This window comes from Poecilia reticulata, chromosome 10, assembly GCF_904066995.2.
Source record: "Poecilia reticulata chromosome 10, P_reticulata-male-v2, whole genome shotgun sequence".
Lineage (NCBI taxonomy): Eukaryota > Metazoa > Chordata > Actinopteri > Cyprinodontiformes > Poeciliidae > Poecilia > Poecilia reticulata.
Genome location: NC_088839.1, coordinates 11,455,934 through 11,474,122, shown reverse-complemented (window position 1 = coordinate 11,474,122; position 18,189 = coordinate 11,455,934). Strand labels below are relative to the sequence as shown.

Genomic DNA, 18,189 nt, shown 5'->3' with positions numbered 1-18,189 from the left:
TTAAATGTTAAGTCTCGAGTTCTGGCAACTAAAATAATAATAATAAAAATATGTTTTGGGAAATCGAAGCTAAAAATTCCAAGCGCCTGACATGGTTGTGGCAGCATCAAGCTGTGGGGCTGGTTAGCTACAGGTTGCAACACAGTAACAGTTAAATAACGAAGGACATGGAGTGCTCTGAAATTATTTTTTTTCCCACAACAGTTACATTGTTGAAACCTGGGGACAACTGAGTGTTTAAACAAGACAGCAATCCAAAGCAGTTTTAGTAAGCTTATAAAATGGATAGAGCAGTTGGGGATGCATTAAGCTTTTAAAATGGTCCAAATCCCATTAAAAAAATGGATGGATTATGTCTAAAAGCTTTCCTGTGTCAGGAAAGAAGCAAAATCACATCAATGACACCATTCCAGTTAAAAACATGTTAATCGTTCAATTCAGTTCATTCATCACAGAAAAATCCCAATTTTTTTTATCTTGAATGTTGATGTAGAGGTGCAACTTTCCAAGGGATGTTCCAAGTGAATATAAGGTAGGGCTGCATGAATGTACATAAAACTGTCTGCATAATTATGATTGTGGATAAGAAAAGTTTGAGAACAATTATAAATTTGCGACTCGAGTTCCTCTTAAAGAAAAAGGACGTTAAAAATCTTTTACCACGGAAAGAGAACTGCTGAAATAAATGACATTCTGACTGGAATGTCTGGAAACGGAAGCAGAGAAGAGTATGGAAAATCCCACAGTCACACCGTCGACACGCATAAACTTAATCACTCATCTGTTGTTTTTAAACCTAATCCCAGTAGAAAAACCCTAGCTCTTTTGTCCCAGCAGTTTTGCATTTCTACTTCGAAAATATTTTTAAAACTGTCAGAATACTAGAAATCAGAATCTGAAAAAAGTATGGAATTACAACAGTAAAAAGTCCAACAACATGTGAACTATTGCTAAAAAAAAAAAAAAAAAAACTCGCGTTTTTGAAAAATTCTCTCAATCCTCCAGAATCAGTGAAATAAGACACATAATAAGACACATAATACGCCACACAACGTTGCTGTACAATCTCAATAAACCCACATTTTTAAAACGTTTTTAATTTATAGCTGGAAAATTACATCTTTTACATGAGCCCATTGTGGTGTTACAGGCAAAAAAAAAAAAAAAAACAGGCATCTATGAGTAACCACAGGCACACTATGGGCAGACTTTTACTACACTAGTTACAGCCACATGTGAAAGCTGTGGCGTCTGTTAAATATTGTGTTTAAACTTCATACGGTTGAGGCAGTCTGCTTTACATAGTAACAAACCTGCATTTGGTCGTTTAATGACAGACTGAAGTCAAAAAACAAACCAAAAAAAAAACAATAAGGTCAATTTGGGGGTTTTAAATATTGAACTTATGTACAGGTTAATGGCTCGTTCAAACCAGGGTTCCCACGGTCTTCCTACACTAGTTATACGTCCGCCCCTCCATCGTACACCCCCGCCCCCCACGGCGCACTCATCTTGAATAAAATTAGTTGTGCTTGTCAACGAATGTGGAGAAACTGTACAAACGTTTGGCAAAATGCGTTTTGAATTCAGACGAATGGATCAAACAGGAATATTAGCAACAGATAAAGCCAAGGCATTCACACAATCCATTCTTCTCCATGCTGTATCTGCTGTATATATTTAACAAAAAAAAAAACTCTTTGTTGCCCAAACAGATCATTTGAAGATATGAACGTGAACAGTTATGCTACTGCTTTTATGTCAGCAGGTATTAATAAGCTACTCAGACAAATTATTGTTGAAGAGGGAGAATTGCTGACAGCTACTGAAAGAACAGAGTAAAAAAAAAAAAAAAAGACTTTCAACATAAGATGAGTTCAAGGAACAACTTGAAGAAATATTTATTTGATAAAATTCAAGACTTTCCAGGCTATCGGGAACCCTGTAAACAACTAAATGTGGACTGGATGCAGGATGGTTTAGTCTTCCAGGAGAAAATTTTATCTCAATGATCCCTTACACATAATGGCCATTTAACAGAATATGAAAAAAAAAAAACAAAAAAAAAACAAAAACAAAAACAAATGTGGGTGGGTGTCGGAGGAAATGCGTTTCCACGTGGAAGAGGTATGTCATTTATTAATCGTCCGTCAGGTCCTGAACAAAAAGGACCTCGGAGCGGCTGAGTCCTGCCTCTTTCAGGGTCGGTGGGTTGGACTGCTCCTCGGTCGGAAGGCAGGGCAAGACTCGGCGAGGGAAGTTTGTGACTATCTGGAACTTCTCCGGAGTTTCTTTCAAAGAGAAAAGGAAGTCGTGTATTACCTGTAAAAAGAGGAAGAGCTGAGTGGGTAACCCGGAGCAGCTGAACGCAGCGTGTTGCCGCTCGGTTCATTTGCTAAAGTTTTGAGCGTTTCGAGTTGACATGTGCAAGTGAAAGGTTTTGCTGGGCATGGAAATGGAGTTTACTCACCGTCAGAGACTGACCGAACAGGAATCGTCTCTCTACTCTCGTATCGTTCGGCAGCTTAAACACTATTTTGACACTTTCTGGGTCGTCGGCCCGCGGCTCCGGAGGAAGACACTCCGACTTCCTCTCCTTCTCCTCTTCGAGTGTCTGGAGACAATGCGGATTAGAAATCGGGAGGCCGGGTCGTACGAGCTCTTAGCAGTTTCAAAAACAGAAACCCAAACGACTCACTCTTCGTCTGATTTCCTCTGCAAGAGCACTTTGTCGGACCATCTCCTCCTCTTGCTTCCGTTGCTCCATCTCCGCCCGTTTCTTTCGCTCCTTCTCCTGATCGGCACGCAGGGAGGCGAGGTAGGCCTCGTCCTGCTGCTGCCTCAGAACTTGGGTCTGGTTTCTCTCTTCTCTGAAACAAAAATGTTTGAAGTCCAGTGAAAATGATGCATTTGGAAGTCAAGATTTGCTAACAATAAGGTTAGATATTTTTTTTTTTTACTTTGTTTCAAAAAAGTGAAAAATACATCTATTTAAAAAAAAAAAAACTAAGAAGAAAATGCAGGGCTGCAGGGTATTCTTAATGAAAGAATGCAGGTGAACTAGGACACACCCTGGACTTCTGCTACAACATGCACCTTGTGACCTATGACCAGCGGCCAATAATCCTGCCAAGTCTCTGCGCTGGGCGATAAGGCTGGGAAATAAAATTTCAGGTTTTGTGTCATATCAGATCTGACTTCCGATTTTAATAAAAAAATAAATAAAATTTTCCTCACTTCCTGTTGTAAAAAAATATTGCAAATGACAGAAAATATTTTCAATATTTTCAGTTATCCCTTCTGTGAGTTGTACAACTACGTATTAAGGCTACAAGAATTTGTTTAATTACAAGAACGTGGTCATAATATTAGCAGGAACAAGACTCAATTTCATCAGGAAAAAAAGCATCTTAAAATTATGAGGAAAAAAGTTTGTTTCTATGAAAAAACATAGTTTTGATAGAGTTATCAAGATGTGTAAAGAGAGAAAGTATTTCTATGAAGTGAAACCTATACCAAAGTATAACATCATAAAATGCTCAACAATTGTTTTTGTTATTTTGGAGAACTTTAACTTCATTTTTACATTGGAATTCTCCGAAGTACTAATTCAATTTAAAAGTATTACAACTTTATTTTGGTGATATTATGATATTGTTCTCAGACTTAAAAGAGAAAGAAGCTATAAAACACATTTATGAAAAATTTTAATTTTCAAAAACCAAAAATACGCATCCTTTCAAACTCAAGCAGATTGGCGATTTGTTGTACCGTTCAAGACGCTCCGACATCAGATATGTTTGGTTGGCATCCATGATGTAAGTAAGTTGATTGATGAGGTCCTCTGGCTGAATGACACCCTCCAGCCGTCCCACCACGGTCATCTTGCGGTCCTTCAGCATGATCATGGCCAGGAACGGGTAGGTGTTCTCCCGCAACGCCTGTGACACTAAAACACGCCGGAACACGTCGCGTACGTTTTAAATCGTCTCGATTGAACGCTTCAAACAGTCGTTACTGCACAGTTATTTTAACTCTGAGGTAAATGTGCTTTCATTTTCCAAAAATTAAACCCACTTGTGTTGTTAAAAGCAACAGGAATCTCAATAAGCATGTTGAGTCCTTTTCTAATAGAACTCTAAATTATATCTTTGTATTCACACAATCATTACTGCATTGAATTAAATATTACTTAGAACACCAAGAGGTGAAATGTAGAACACAAACAGCCTCCAAGTTCTAACTCCGCTAAAGGTTATATATTTTTGCACATTGTGACAAACATTTCTTATTTCTTATAAGATCGCATAACGGTCACACACTGAAGAATGATTGTTAGTTTCAATCCTTAAAGCTGCATTTTGTAACTTTTATAAAACATGTTTATTAAATATTTGCTAAAACTATCACTATGTTGAGACAATTTGATAGGACACAGATAATCTGTAAAAAAAAATTTAAAATAAATAATAATGAAGGCTCCTGTGGTCCTACTGCCATCTGCATAAATATACTGATCATTCAGAAACAACCAATCAGAGCCAAGAGGAGGGTCTTAGTGCAGCCAATCATGTATGTGCATGCGCTGCTCATGTCTGCTAGTTAGCATGATGACGACAGAGAAGCACCTGTAATGGTAAGTTGTTTCTCTGCCGTTAGCACGTTGAGCAGTGCGCACATGAGCATGTCAGATGGTGCTAAAACCTTCTGATTGGTTGCTTCTGACTGGGAGCAGTGCATTTCTGCAAAAGTCAATAGGAGTGCTGGGAGGAATGCGGTAAAATTTTATGAAACTTATAATTATGTAAATAAATAATCAAACATGTATTAATCATAGGAATAACAGTGTTACCTCTGTAACCCTCTGGTTTGCTAGTTGAGCATGCCCAGAAGAGCATTCTTGTGTTGAGAAAGGTTATGACCTCTTCCGTACATAACGTGGAGCTAAGAGACAGATAAGAAATAAAACCTTCAAATGGATCAGCCTTTTTTTGTAAGCTTATTTCAGTTTTACATTTTTGACATTTAGATAACCGACTAAAAAACACAAATACTGTACCGGCAAAACTCGTCAGTGTCTTGATGATCATTCCCATGCAGGTACACCAATAGGTAGCGGAGCTCCCGTTTGGCATCATTCAGTGCCTGCATGAGTTACAGTAAACAATGTATTAGATTTTCTTCCAATCTTTTTTGTTTGTTTGTTTGTTTTCATATCTACAGACTCACCTGGCTGTACGTGCCCTGGTAAAACACGGGGTGCGACTGTCCGTATTTTTCCTCAAAACTATGAATGAAAGACACAACGTCTCCGACAGGGTCGGTCACGCGAGCCCTGGGGTCTGGTCTGATGAATCGCAGGGCCAACCTTGGAGCAAAAGACAACACATCACCCAAAGTCCTCTTCCTGATTTGTGATAGCTTGTAATTAAATCCGCTATGATTACCTGAATATATCCAGAAGTGTGTAATATGTAACTCTGAATGGTAGCATAATCAAATAGTAACCCCATCCTAGTAATCCCTTGGGAAAAGAAAAAACAAAACAAAAAAACAGCACTGATTAACTCTATTCCAACTGAAAACATGATTCTTGGTATCTATTTCTTAAATCAAAAAGACGTACCCTCGGCTGAGGCCTCGAGACGATGTAACTATATACTCTGTGGTCTGCTGTGTTGACCTGGAGAGGTCTGGATGGTGGAGGGTTAAACACACTGGGAACTCCTTCCTGCTCATTAAGTCTGTCCTGAACTGCAGCCTGCAACACACACACATGCAAACCCATCAAAATGGAGTTTGTTTTTCAGCATTATGTGCAACAACAACGACAGAGCGATGATAAAATGCGACTGCTTTGTCGTGCGACTTTACCTCTATGTTCCAATTATGCTGCTCTAATGTTCGGCGGCATTGGTCCATTGATTCCAACCCAGTTAAGTCCTGTGGACATAAACAGAAAGTCAGGAAGAAGTCAAAGTAGAAAAGCTGGTTTTAGAACTAATTGATTCCCCCCCATCCCCCGGCTACAGCTTCGAGCTGCAACTAACGCAGGATTGGAATACATTTTTTTTTTGTTCCCGATAAAATGAGGTTAAATGCTGCTGTGTGTTACGTACACATAACTTGGATTATACTAAACGGGCTACTATCAGTGTTTGCTGAAAAACAGCTTATAGGCCATTTCAGGTTGACATTTCAAATGACTTGAGGTCTGGCATATTTGAGCTCCGCACATTTGCAGTGTTTTGAAGGGCCTGATCTTCATTTTTTTAGACCTTACATTCGGTGAGGCTCATGTCAAGCTCGGTCATCCCGGGCACGAGATTAAAAACTAAAATGAGTCCAAAACATTTGCTTTCAACAAAGACATTGAATTTCTTGCTTTCATTTTTTGTAATTTCTTGTTTGTTTTGGTGATTTCCACACTTGTGTACAATGGTGGCCGAAAGTCAGTAGATTTGTTTTATCTGTTTAAAATCGATTTTGGGGCATTTTATATCGATTCCGAATCGTAGTAAATACGTATAGTGATTCCTATGTGAATCGGCTTTTCGTCTTTATTTATGCCGTTTTCTAAAACCTTTGGTCAGCCAAAGCTCTTTGATTTGCATGAAGTTTTTCTATTTCGTTAAATTAAAAAAAAAGGTCATTTAGTTTTCAAGTACCTGTACACCAAATATCAAATAAGAACGCGCGAAGTCCAGATGTCATCATAGATGGGAAACTATTTGTTGGTTAATTTCTTAAATTTAAATATAATGCTAAAAAAATGTGGCAAGTTAAAAGCCACTTTGTTCTAAGGATTTTTTCCCCTTTTACTCTTTTTAACACTGAAAACATTTCTTATACTAATAAAATTCAAACAACTTTTTTTCAAAAGTAACCACATTATTTAGCTAGTATGACAAGGTTTTTGCTAGAATTGAGCAAATATAGAATAATCTGTGACAATGATAAAGCAATATTAACATGGAGAGTAACTTAAGTGCTGTAGATGTGTAGATTATTCTGGTTTTACATTCAGATGTGAATGAGACTTTGGTTCAGTTCAGTGCAATGAGTTGGGATCTGATGTGAATTGGCGATATAAAAAAATAAATTGCGCCCAATGGAATATGTCAACACCTTATTTGAAGGTATACGTCAAAATAATTGCAATAACAACAAACAGAAATCCTGTCCAACCACAATAAGTCTTTTCAGCCTTTTAACTTAGCTAAAATATGATTGGATCTGATAAAAAACACTAAAGTAATCGTTTTGTAAACAGTTACCTAAAGATGACTAAAGGAGTTGATCGCCTGCCAAAATTAGATTACTTAAACAAATCGAAAGAGAATAGAATATACATTTGACTCGAGTGCAACTGAGCTAAATATGACTTGATTCATACGACTAGCGTACAAACAGTCTCCTCAACACACATCAGACTAAAGGGACAACATTACATTGCCAGGTCTTACAGTCACATCCTAACACGTTGAATAAACGAATCTGAAACACTGAGTCGTCATCAAACTTCAGTGTCAGTCTGAGAATGACAGCTGTGCTAATGTTGACTTAGCAAATGTTAAGTAGCCAACGATAAATGGAGACACAATCCAAGATTAATATCCCTAACAGTCGAAACATTGATGTTTCTGATTCACAGAGTTTGTGTCTATTAGAACTATGTGGCAAAATTGACGATTTTTTAGCCCAACCACGTCCCAGAAAGTCTGCTAACTTGTTGGTTAGCTTAGCTCCTTTTTGGTAGCTCTGCTTCCAGTTGCCGTTGGGGGATCGTTATCGAAGTTAAGTGTATGGAAAAAAAGGCTTTCCACACAACCCTTCGACCTGTTCACAGCGACCAGCTGTGAGTGGAAACGTATCGACATTGGAGGTTTCAAATGGAAGGGTGTTAATGAGGATTTTTGGCTGTCTACCTGAAATTGAAGGAGTTTTTCGGTCTGCGCCTGGGATAATTCTGGCTCCTCTGGCGCCGCCATCTTACCTCGCCAATCATCTAGCCAGGCGTAAGAACGTCAACCGTCTTTTCCTGCTGCTGGTTGCGTTACCGCACGCCCCGAGCGCTGCTGCCGCCTAGTGCTTTGGATGTTCTATTACAATTGTTTTTTGGATATGATTTCTATGTACTCTCTACTGTTAACAAATCACTAAACGTTTCACTAATTTTGTTTTTCTTTCTTATAGGTAAATTGATAATACAACTTTAATTAAGTTAAAACTAAATAATGGGTTCATAAATTTAATATTGTGTATCTAATTCACACAGGCTCAAAATGACAGTTTCTCTAATACTTGCTGCTGGACTACTTTTTTATCCTTAAGAGGAGTTAAATATTAAAGTGTCTTTAAAACAATAATTGCAGATTAATCATATTAAACTATGCAGAGCTTACTCACTGAAATGTAAACCATCAGCTTCAGTTTGATGCTTGTCTACAGTTCTTGAGTAATATCTGTCTGATGATGTTGCTAAGACGACAGTTCTGGGTGAGGTTAGTCAGGTTTTGTATTCACGTTATAGTATTAATAATGGATATAAACAGGAAGTCTCTACAATCTTTTAACATAACTGAGTAAAACTGTGATTTCATTTCTGCCCCCAGAAATGATGAAATATTAGAATAAAGCCTGTTATCTATAAGGATAACATTATAGTCCTGTTTATAACAAAGCTATAGTAATAGAGTATTGGATCCAGATGTCTCCAATAGTTGACAGGTTTTATACCATTCAGAGTTGTATTAACTTCTGTTTCAGCACAACATCCATCCCCGCAGCTCAGTTCAAGACCGGCAGCATTACTAAACTGGAGGAACACATTTTTAAGACTTCTGTTTTTGTTGTTCCACCTTTCACTAGACGCAAACTTTTCTTTGTCCAAAACGTTTTTTCGCCAGCAGGGTGAGAGTTCGTTTTAAAAGAATAAATATCTCCTGAGAGTATTGCTTAACAAATTAAACGTATTTTTGATCCTCCTAGCCATCATGACATACTACAACTTAATTATACCATATTCTAAACAAAATATGTCAGTGTATAAGCAGAAAGTAATAGTTGCATTATCTAGACACTGACCCTACGTTTTATATCTTGGAGCATTGAGGACACAAAATACCAAGCAGTAACCAACTGAGCACAAAAAAGTCTTACGCAGTTCTCACTTCATGATATAGGATAATATGAATATTTTCTAGAATTAAAAAAGGCACATTTAGAAGAAAATAAAATTCATCCTTAACATCTCGTACATTAGCACGAAATGTTGCAAAACCATTTGACTTTTTGTGCACCACCCAGGGTAGTATTCATGCTAAAACAACCCCCAAAAAACCTTGCGTAATCGCTGTCTGATTATCTTTGTGGTGACCAAATAACATTTGATGTGTCATCTTGGGCATGTTCTAGAAACTTGAACCACATATGGGCTTGTGTGCCATGGCTTTTGAAAGTTTCAGTCTGTTAAAATACAACTACGATATAAGACGCTGTTATATCGTTTTACATCATGTGTATGCTGTAAAAAAGACAAGAAATAAAGCTCTGAAATGTTTCAATGTATGTTACGAATCTGCATAAGTCTTAGGTTTCACTTTCTGAATTGAAAGACAAAAAAATATTTAATCTTTGGTCATACTTTCATTTTTCTGTACCACCACTTTTCACACACAAATCAATACTGCAAATTTAACACAACATAAACAAAATTTATTAATTTGCTTGCGTTGGCATTTGCATTGCAGAAGTCTTAAAGTCAAGTTAAAAAAAAACAATAAATGAAAAGGTTTATTTTGAGAAAACAGACCTAGAATAGAAGTGAACATTTTAATAGATTAACTGGACAATATCTTTTTTTTCCCTCCTCAATGTTTCTGCACAATTGTGATATTTATTCCAAAAGAGCTAGCCTGTTCTACTTTTTCCCCTCGACCATAATGATATGATATCCAAACTTCGTCTTGACAGGTGGGTCTGTGTAGACGGGTTTATCCATCGAACTGACAGGTAGAGCAAACGCTGCCTCCTGGAAAGGTCCCACCATGGAGCCTCGCGTCATCCAACCCAGGTCACCCTGTCATGGAAGAGCAATATTCTTGATATGAGTAAAAGCGTGATGCAAACATTAATATTTCCAAAACTGGACATATACATTTATACTAAGATAACCACTTCATTGACGTTTCTTTCAATTTCAGAGGAAACCACGAGTGGGTGTTCTGGTCTCTGATGCAGGTGGAATAAAGAGGAGTTGATGCTAAATAAAACAGCTGTCGGCAATGACGCAGTCAAGAATCTTAAGATTCATGGTTTGATCATGACTAAGAGATCATTGTAAGGTCACTTAGTACTATTACCTTGCACTTATTTACAGAAGGTGTTGTTTTCCAGCAAACGGTGACACAAACAGAAACTTTGCTAAAAGATGTGATGTGGCAGTTCGTTCAAGTGTATCTGACCTCATTCAAACAAATATATGATGGAAAATGTAAAACAAAAAATAATTGTGAGCTCAACTACAAGAAGGACGTATGCGTAGCACTAACTGGAATTGTGAAAATCAAGATGCAAAAATACATAGCTAGTAATAAAAAAAAAATAACCACAAAAAAAAAAAAAAAAAAAAAGAAGAATCGGCTGGCTTATGCGCATACTTACTCCTTGTCTTGCTTTGTCTTCACTGTATTGTGTTGCTACTTCACTGAAACGAACTCCAGCTTTCAATTTCTCCATGGCCTCCATGCATTTTCCGTGCTTTTCGCAGAGAATGTGTCGGACCTGGGGAGAGAAATATGTTGGGAGGTTTACATATACGATTAGCTGAATCTGATGATTCTTCAGCATTACTGAAACCATACAGCCAGGTCAACATTTCCTGACAGAAGACATTTTATATGTTCTACTTATGCCTCATGAACTTTTTCGGATTTTGTCACAATATAAATTTGTATGTATATTTTGGGGAAAATTTTGTGAGAGACCAAGAAGAGGCCTAGGATTCTTCCTATCCTTTTCAAACAGAAAAGTACTGGTAAACAAATTATTTTGTTCTTGTTTATGTATGCACGTGATTTCTCTTTCGTACTGATTGCTTTGTTTCTTGTTTTTAAAAACCTGTTTGACATAAATAAATCAAATCAAGAACATAATTAATAAATGTAACGAAAATGAAACACATAATTTTCATTCCATGCTATGGGAGCTGAGAAAATCCACAACCATCCACCCCAAATTGATAAATGGAGGCAGAACCAAGCTGTGGGGATGATGTTTTCTTTAGCAAGGACAGGAAAGCTAGTCAGAATTGACAGGGAGACAGATGGAGGTAAATACAGGGCTATCCTGGAAGAAAACCTCCTCGTGTGTCAAGGAAAGGCCTAGTCAAAGTCCACACCTACATTTAGATGAGACTCTGTGGCAAGAGTTGGGAACTGATCCAATCAGACCTTCTCCAGTTTGGCTCGGCACTGCAAAGGTGGTTCTAGAAAAAGAAACATCTACGCATGTCCTACCACTTTACAACTGATGTGCTCCTTTGTGTTGGTCTTTCAACAAAAATTCAAACATAATACAATTAATGTTGCGATAATAACATTGGAATATGTGCAGATTTTACACCAATGGTACACAAATAAAATAAAATGTTTTAGAGGTCAGACAAAATGTGACAAAAACCCTCAATAATACCATCTATATTGGCTTTTTTTTTTTTTTTTTTGCAGAGTTGCTGGAGTTAAAGTGTATTTAGTGGATACCTTAACAGCTGTGCCTCCTTTAGGCGTTTTTTCCTTTTTGTCAGCGTCTGAACTTCCTGAAGCAGCTCCTGCACAGACAGCACCACAGCACACGTCACACCAGAGTGGAGAGCCTCACGTTATTCAGAGTAATGTTAGTGTAAACTCTCCCATTACACTGAAGTACATCAGTGTATGCTAACTTACAGGCTAGCACCTGCAGCTGACAATATCAGATCATAAACAGCAGGTACGCTGTGAGACACTGACCTTTACCCCCCTTTCCACCTTTTCCTTTCGGTGGCATTCTTTCTGCTAAACGTGGGTTTGAGATTTAAACAGAAAACGTACAAATAATAACGTGATTTCGAGTGTAGTAATAAGCATGCGTAGTAAACTGCTGCACAGGACTGTTTTGGTTTCTTCTTCTTTGACTTGTTAGTTAGTAGCGAGCTAAAACAAGCCACAGCGCCATCTCGTGTTCAACATCGTCTTTGCAAAGTCACTTGGCTGGTAACTTTTTTTTTTTTAAATTTATGTACTTATAAATATACTACCTGTTTTTTGTTGTGAACTAATCAAAATACACTGATATGGACAAATGTTTAAGACTGTAAGATATCTTGTTTTTCAAACACTTTATTGAATCACTGTTGCATTTTTGATATGGTGTTTATACAGTTCAACAATAAACAGAGATTAATTTACAGGAGCTGCTGCTAACTTTGAGTTAAGCGAAAAAGGAGGGAAGCAGAGCGGTCCGTCACAGAAGAAGTGGCAACAGAGTGGAGCACAGGTCAGCGCGGCTGTTGATTAAATACGCATGAAGACATTCAATATCCTGCTGACCAAACCTGGTGTCATCTCTGTGTCTGGTATTTGCTGGACTGCCTCTTGTATAAACCATATTCTCTCATAGCAGCCATTATGGCTCAAAACCTCTAGAGTGTGTTTAATAGGGTCACCATGGGATAGTATGACCCTCTACATCACAGTGTTTCCTTTTTTATCCACATTACGCTGTGTCTCCATACAAAAGATAAACGTACTTAAACATGCCAAAGACCAAAATCTGTTTCGGTGAGTGTGATATTAAGGTAGAAATGACAAAACATTTCCAATTAGCAGTAAAACTGGTACAAAACACAAGTCAAATGTGAGAGCTTGTAATATTTAGGTCTTTTTTTTTTAAACAAAGTTGCATAAATTTCCCTTGTTAAAGGTCACCTTTGGTTTTTCTTCCCTTTATGCTTTTCAGTTCATGAGATGTCATGCAGAGACATATACCACAAATCACCGAAAAAAAATGTGTGCACTGGTAAAAAAAAAAAAAATGTGTGAAGTACATTAATCTTTTATAACTACAGCAATAATTTCACATTCTTCACTTGTAGCAGTTTTCAAGCTGTGACTCTTTGACCCCACAGTAACCATCACAGGTGACAAGATGCTCCCAATATAAATCTTACATCAGAACAACTTATGTCATGAACATAACTGCTATTGTGCCTAGTGTTTCAGCAAATTTAGCTCCAAAAGGAAATATGCAAGCTTTACTTTTAGAATTGGGCTTTACTTTTCTAAAACCGTTATTAAGCTCTGTGACGTTTTTACTTCTCATGATCGCACGACTTCCTGTTTCTCTGCGTATCGAGAAGACATGACACAAAGGCCTATTCCTAATCATCAGTCTTAAAAGTGAGAAAGGGAAGAGAGCGCAGAACTTTACAAAGAAAGAAACAACGTCCGCTTCAAATGAAGCAATAATTGCAGGATTCAAACCGACTGGAAATGAGACAAAGCGGTTAGAAAAGGAGGAGCCGCTTTTTATGCAATATCATGCAAACCACTTTAAAAGTAAAATTTTTTAAAGAACTGTTCTAGAAGAGGAAAGCATCTGCTGCCATGGTGCAGGCAGAATAACAGAGTTTGCTTGATGTTCCACAACATGGGTACAAACTGAACACTTGATGGGGCTAGAGAGAACGCATGCATCCGAATCTTCACTTTGATAAGAACAGATATAAAAACATGTACAGAACAAGTCCCTGGATTACTACTTGCATAAAAAGTAAAGTGAATGTTTGAAATGTCATTTTTGATTAACTAAAAACTATTTTCTTAATCTTCATTTTTTTAACTTTCTTTTTTGTGTGTGCTGTCTCTTGTCTCTTATCACTCTTATCTTTTTCTCAACATGACATAAAAGAACAATTTTTAGAATGAATTCTCATTCACGACAGACGTGCGGAATGCATAAAAGGTCGCTCAAATGTTGCCGTTATTTTAACTTCATGACTCAAAGCAGTAGCAAAACCAAGATACCTTAATTAGAAACTGGTGCAATGAGACAAGAAAATGCTGCCACCTACACACAGTCACGTCTGACAAACGGACGGATGATGTAGGCTTACAGTACGTCTGACAACCGTGGCCACCTACATTGTTCACAAGGTTGATGTCTTTGTCTACTGGTTTCACTATGTGCTGTGCAATGACCTGTGAGGTACAAGCACACTCACTAAACCCATTCAATAAGTTAGAATATTATTGAAGTAGCATCAGTGCCTTGCAACAAGAAGGTTCTGGGTTTGAATCCTGGCCTGAGATCTCTCTGAATGTTCTCACTGTGCATGAATGGATTCCCTCCTGGTACTCTGACTTCCTCCCAAAACCATGACTGTTAGTTTCTCTATAGGTTGTTCCTAGATGTGTGTGTGTGTGTCTGTTGCTGTCCTTTGACTCTGTGCAGCCCTGTGATGGACTGACCACCTGTTCACGTTGTACCCCGTTTCTCGGCCCTTTAACCGCTCCTGTCAGCACTCACCATGCAACACCCAACGCTGCATATTTTAGTAGCGATTCGGTACCAAGTAAATAACAGGGCCAGTACTGGTGATGCCAATTCTGATGTGGATACTTTTTATTTTAGTACAATATATCATCAAACTTCTGACATTTGGGTGTTTTTGTAGTTTTTCTTTGAATTCTCTTAAAACCTAACGCAGAAGTTGGACAAAGTTTGTAGGCGTCCACAAAATATATTAACAACACATTAACCTGACAAACAGATAGAATAGAAAAACAAAACGCACTTGTGCTGTTTTAAAACGTAGTGCAAAAAATATTTGAGAATATTTAAACACTTATTTACTGTTAAATATTTTGTAGAAATATTTTTTTACTTTGCTTTGACAGCAAAGAGCTTTTTTTCTGTTTTTTTATTTTTTTCATTTGAAAAGCACAATTTTGTGTCTCATGAATAATTTATAAAAGCAAAGGTGTGAATACTTTTTATATGACTTATATAAACAAGAGAAACAGAAAACCTTTTTGGTCAGAGCACACACAATGATGTGATTTGAAATTTGATATCCTAATGCAAGAGCTTTAAGAAATGTGTTTGATCTCAGCATGCGTACTCTTTAATAATTATTTCATAGCAATCACCTTCAAAAATGTCCTAAAATGCATAAGTGAGAATTTATTTTACAGGTACAAAATAGAAGGGTATTAAAATTAAATGGCAGTGTGTGTTTATAATATGGATATTAATTGACAAAGGGAGAATTAACCCATAGCTATTTAAAACACTCAAGGACCTGTGTGACATGCAAACAACACTGAAGGCAATGATCCGAAAAATAAGATGATTTTTCATTCAAAAACATTAAGCAGGCCACACATTTTTGTTTATCTGCCTTCAAAATAGCTACTAGATGTCTAATAATAATAATAATAATAATAATAATAATAATAATAATAATAATAATAATAATAATAATAATAATAATAATAATAATAAGTGTTGTGGTTTGCACTCCGGTTTGACTTTCAGTTGAGAGGTTTCCATGTTTGCCTATGTGGTTTTTGTTTGTCTTGTTCTGGATTCTGATTTATAAAAAGATGGAACATTTTTTTGACTCAATATAAATACTATTATATGCATGATGCATTGTTGATAGTTCTTTTTTACGTGTTACTGTATATATTCCCAAAATAAAATATAGACATATATCCTCTTGTTAGTTAAATAATGAAACCCTATTTTTCTGTGACTTTGCTGCTGAAACCAGTCAAACGGTGGTTTGTGATTATTAAAAAATAAACATCAAGGAATAAAAGTCAACTTAGTTCACCTTTTGCTCATTCACTTTTCTAAATTTAATCGTGAAATAAAAGGTAATCTTATGTCTTGATGACAAATGTAAGTGGGCGACCAATCGCCTCTCTCATCTGCGTGGCAGAAAGGCCTGTGACAGCAGTTTTCCTGCCAGCAGTCTGTGACAGATCATCCCCATGAGCTGTAAAATTCATGAGAAGAAATCATGTTTGCCGTTAGGTTGCTGAACCTACATCATGATGATGATGGGAGCAAGGTAGACTTTGAAAGTGCCACGCTCGAGGTTTATTGTTGTCTCACGGAAATATCAGATTCAGGGCCTTATCATCACACCATCTCTCATGAGTTGACCAAAGTTTTCCCTTTCTTGCAGTCAGCAGTCTCAGCTTGCCTCGCTTTACCTCCGTTGGCGGTTCAACGCAGAAGTCCCACTGAAAGAGACACATCAGGCCTTTTCCGTGAACTAATTATCCACATATAATTGCGAAAAAGACTGTACTTTCCTTCTTTGTATCCATCACAAGTTTGCAAATTGCCCAGGGTAGACAACTACCGGGGTCAGAAATTCCAACATCGTGGAAGAAGACTGAACAAAGTCCCAGAATATGTTGGTTCTTGATATTATATTCTATTTTATCATTAATCTCATAATCTGTTTATCAAGATCTTTGCCAGAATTAACAAAGCTCTTGTTATCTTGTTGCAAAGACATGGAGTGCAGAAAGAATCCACACCCTTTCACTTTTTCTTCTTTTGCTACATTACGGACCAGTTAGGGATTTTTTTTTTATCTACACAAGGGAACCTATATCGCAAAAATGTGCTCAAATAATCTGTGTAGGTTTGTGACCTGCCTAATCATAGTGGTGACTGGACTGGCGGTGGGATGAATCCTGAACATTTTGTAATATTATCGCTATACAACACATGACAGATATCCATATATCTGGTAGAAATTGTCCCCATGATGTGATGCAGCCGTCTCCAAACCTCATGTTCTGTAGACGTGTAGTTCAGACCAAACGCGTGTGTCTTACTTTCGTCATTTTTCTGGTCTGAGAATCTCTAAGGTACTTTTCTTTACATGGAAATGCTAGAGGTCTAAGGTTGTGTCCATTGGGTCCTTGGTCACCTCTTTGACCAAAGGCCTTCTTCCTGAAAGGCTCAGCTCAGCTTTGTCAGTATAAGGTCAAAGCTTTTCCAAATATCTTTTTACACTTTCTTAGTTTGATGGTCCCTTAACACAATCTGGTATCAGAGTCGGACAATCCCTATGATTTCACTACTTGGTTTCTGTTCCAGTTTGCCCTGTCAACAGTGAGATCTTGCATAGACAAGTGTCTTATAGTACAAATTGTGTCCAGTTAACTGAATTCATATCAAAAGGACAACTTTAGCTGCAGAAGCCTACCAAGGAGAACGAGTGGGAATCAGATTCACTTGAGTTTTGAGAGTGATTGTGAAGCATGTGAATATTAATGCTGGTCACATCTTTTTTCATACATTCACAAAACGTCTTTCTCTTTGCCTTTACGGCCTATTTTGTCTAGATTAATTGAAAGGCAAAACACATTCGAATCTATTGAAGGAAGAAGTGAAGAGGTACACCTGGTTTCTGGTGAAACTGCACTTGACCGAGCAACTGAGAAAACATTCAACCTTAATGTTTGGATTTTGAATACTAAACACCAGTTTTTTTTTCTTCTTGTCAGTGTTTGAAGATTTCCCCAGGGTGCAAAGAACAACTGCCTGGTTTATTACAGTGCACAGTCATCTCATACATGACCCGCTGATTGTGTCAAGACAAACATAGCACATGTTGACAAGCGCAACACAGTGCAAGAACCATCCCCGGATCAGATAAAACATGAGTCATGTTGAGATCTTCAGAGATCAGATAGAGAAGATTTAAGGGAAATAGATTTGGTTGATTGCTGTTTTTTTGGAAATTGGCTGAAGAAAAATGTGTCTTAAATAGAGTATAAGCAGTTCTTTCAAGTAGTCTGGATACACATTTTCAGGAATCAAATCATGCAAGTAGTAGAGTTTGGTTTCCTCAAACAAAAAGGGCCTGATGTGCGTATTTCACTAAGCATAACATTTTCTTGCTACATCAAGGGATTAGGCATGTCTAAAGTCTGCAACTCTTCAATAGACTCACTCAGGGGGCCACGAGAGACTAGAACTAGGTCATAACTCTTTCTAGAAAAGCACTCTGCAGACTGATTTCCTGCTTAACCGAGTACATGTTCTTCAATATGTTTCCTGAAGCTGCAACACTCCTACAGGTGTCCAAGTAGGGGGTTTCCCTTTGACCTTTCTTTG

At 37.5% G+C, this 18,189-nt stretch overlaps 2 protein-coding genes across 2 annotated transcripts; both read right to left on the bottom strand.

The window, feature by feature from the left end:
* Positions 1-1,872: 1,872 nt before the first annotated feature.
* Positions 1,873-8,038, bottom strand: faf2 (Fas associated factor family member 2). Its single transcript, XM_008419538.2, has 11 exons — positions 7,929-8,038; positions 5,875-5,943; positions 5,627-5,761; positions 5,448-5,524; positions 5,230-5,368; positions 5,060-5,145; positions 4,853-4,944; positions 3,772-3,949; positions 2,699-2,870; positions 2,471-2,614; positions 1,873-2,322 (listed from the first exon to the last, which is right to left on the bottom strand). The coding sequence occupies exons 1-11, from the start codon at positions 7,989-7,991 to the stop codon at positions 2,140-2,142; spliced, it is 1,338 nt and encodes a 445-aa protein (XP_008417760.1). The 5' UTR covers positions 7,992-8,038; the 3' UTR covers positions 1,873-2,139.
* Positions 8,039-9,695: 1,657 nt separating this feature from the next.
* On the bottom strand, positions 9,696-12,184 carry pin4 (protein (peptidylprolyl cis/trans isomerase) NIMA-interacting, 4 (parvulin)). Its single transcript, XM_008419539.3, has 4 exons — positions 12,012-12,184; positions 11,763-11,830; positions 10,666-10,785; positions 9,696-10,081 (listed from the first exon to the last, which is right to left on the bottom strand). The coding sequence occupies exons 1-4, from the start codon at positions 12,046-12,048 to the stop codon at positions 9,923-9,925; spliced, it is 384 nt and encodes a 127-aa protein (XP_008417761.2). The 5' UTR covers positions 12,049-12,184; the 3' UTR covers positions 9,696-9,922.
* Between the last annotated feature and the right edge of the window lie 6,005 nt (positions 12,185-18,189).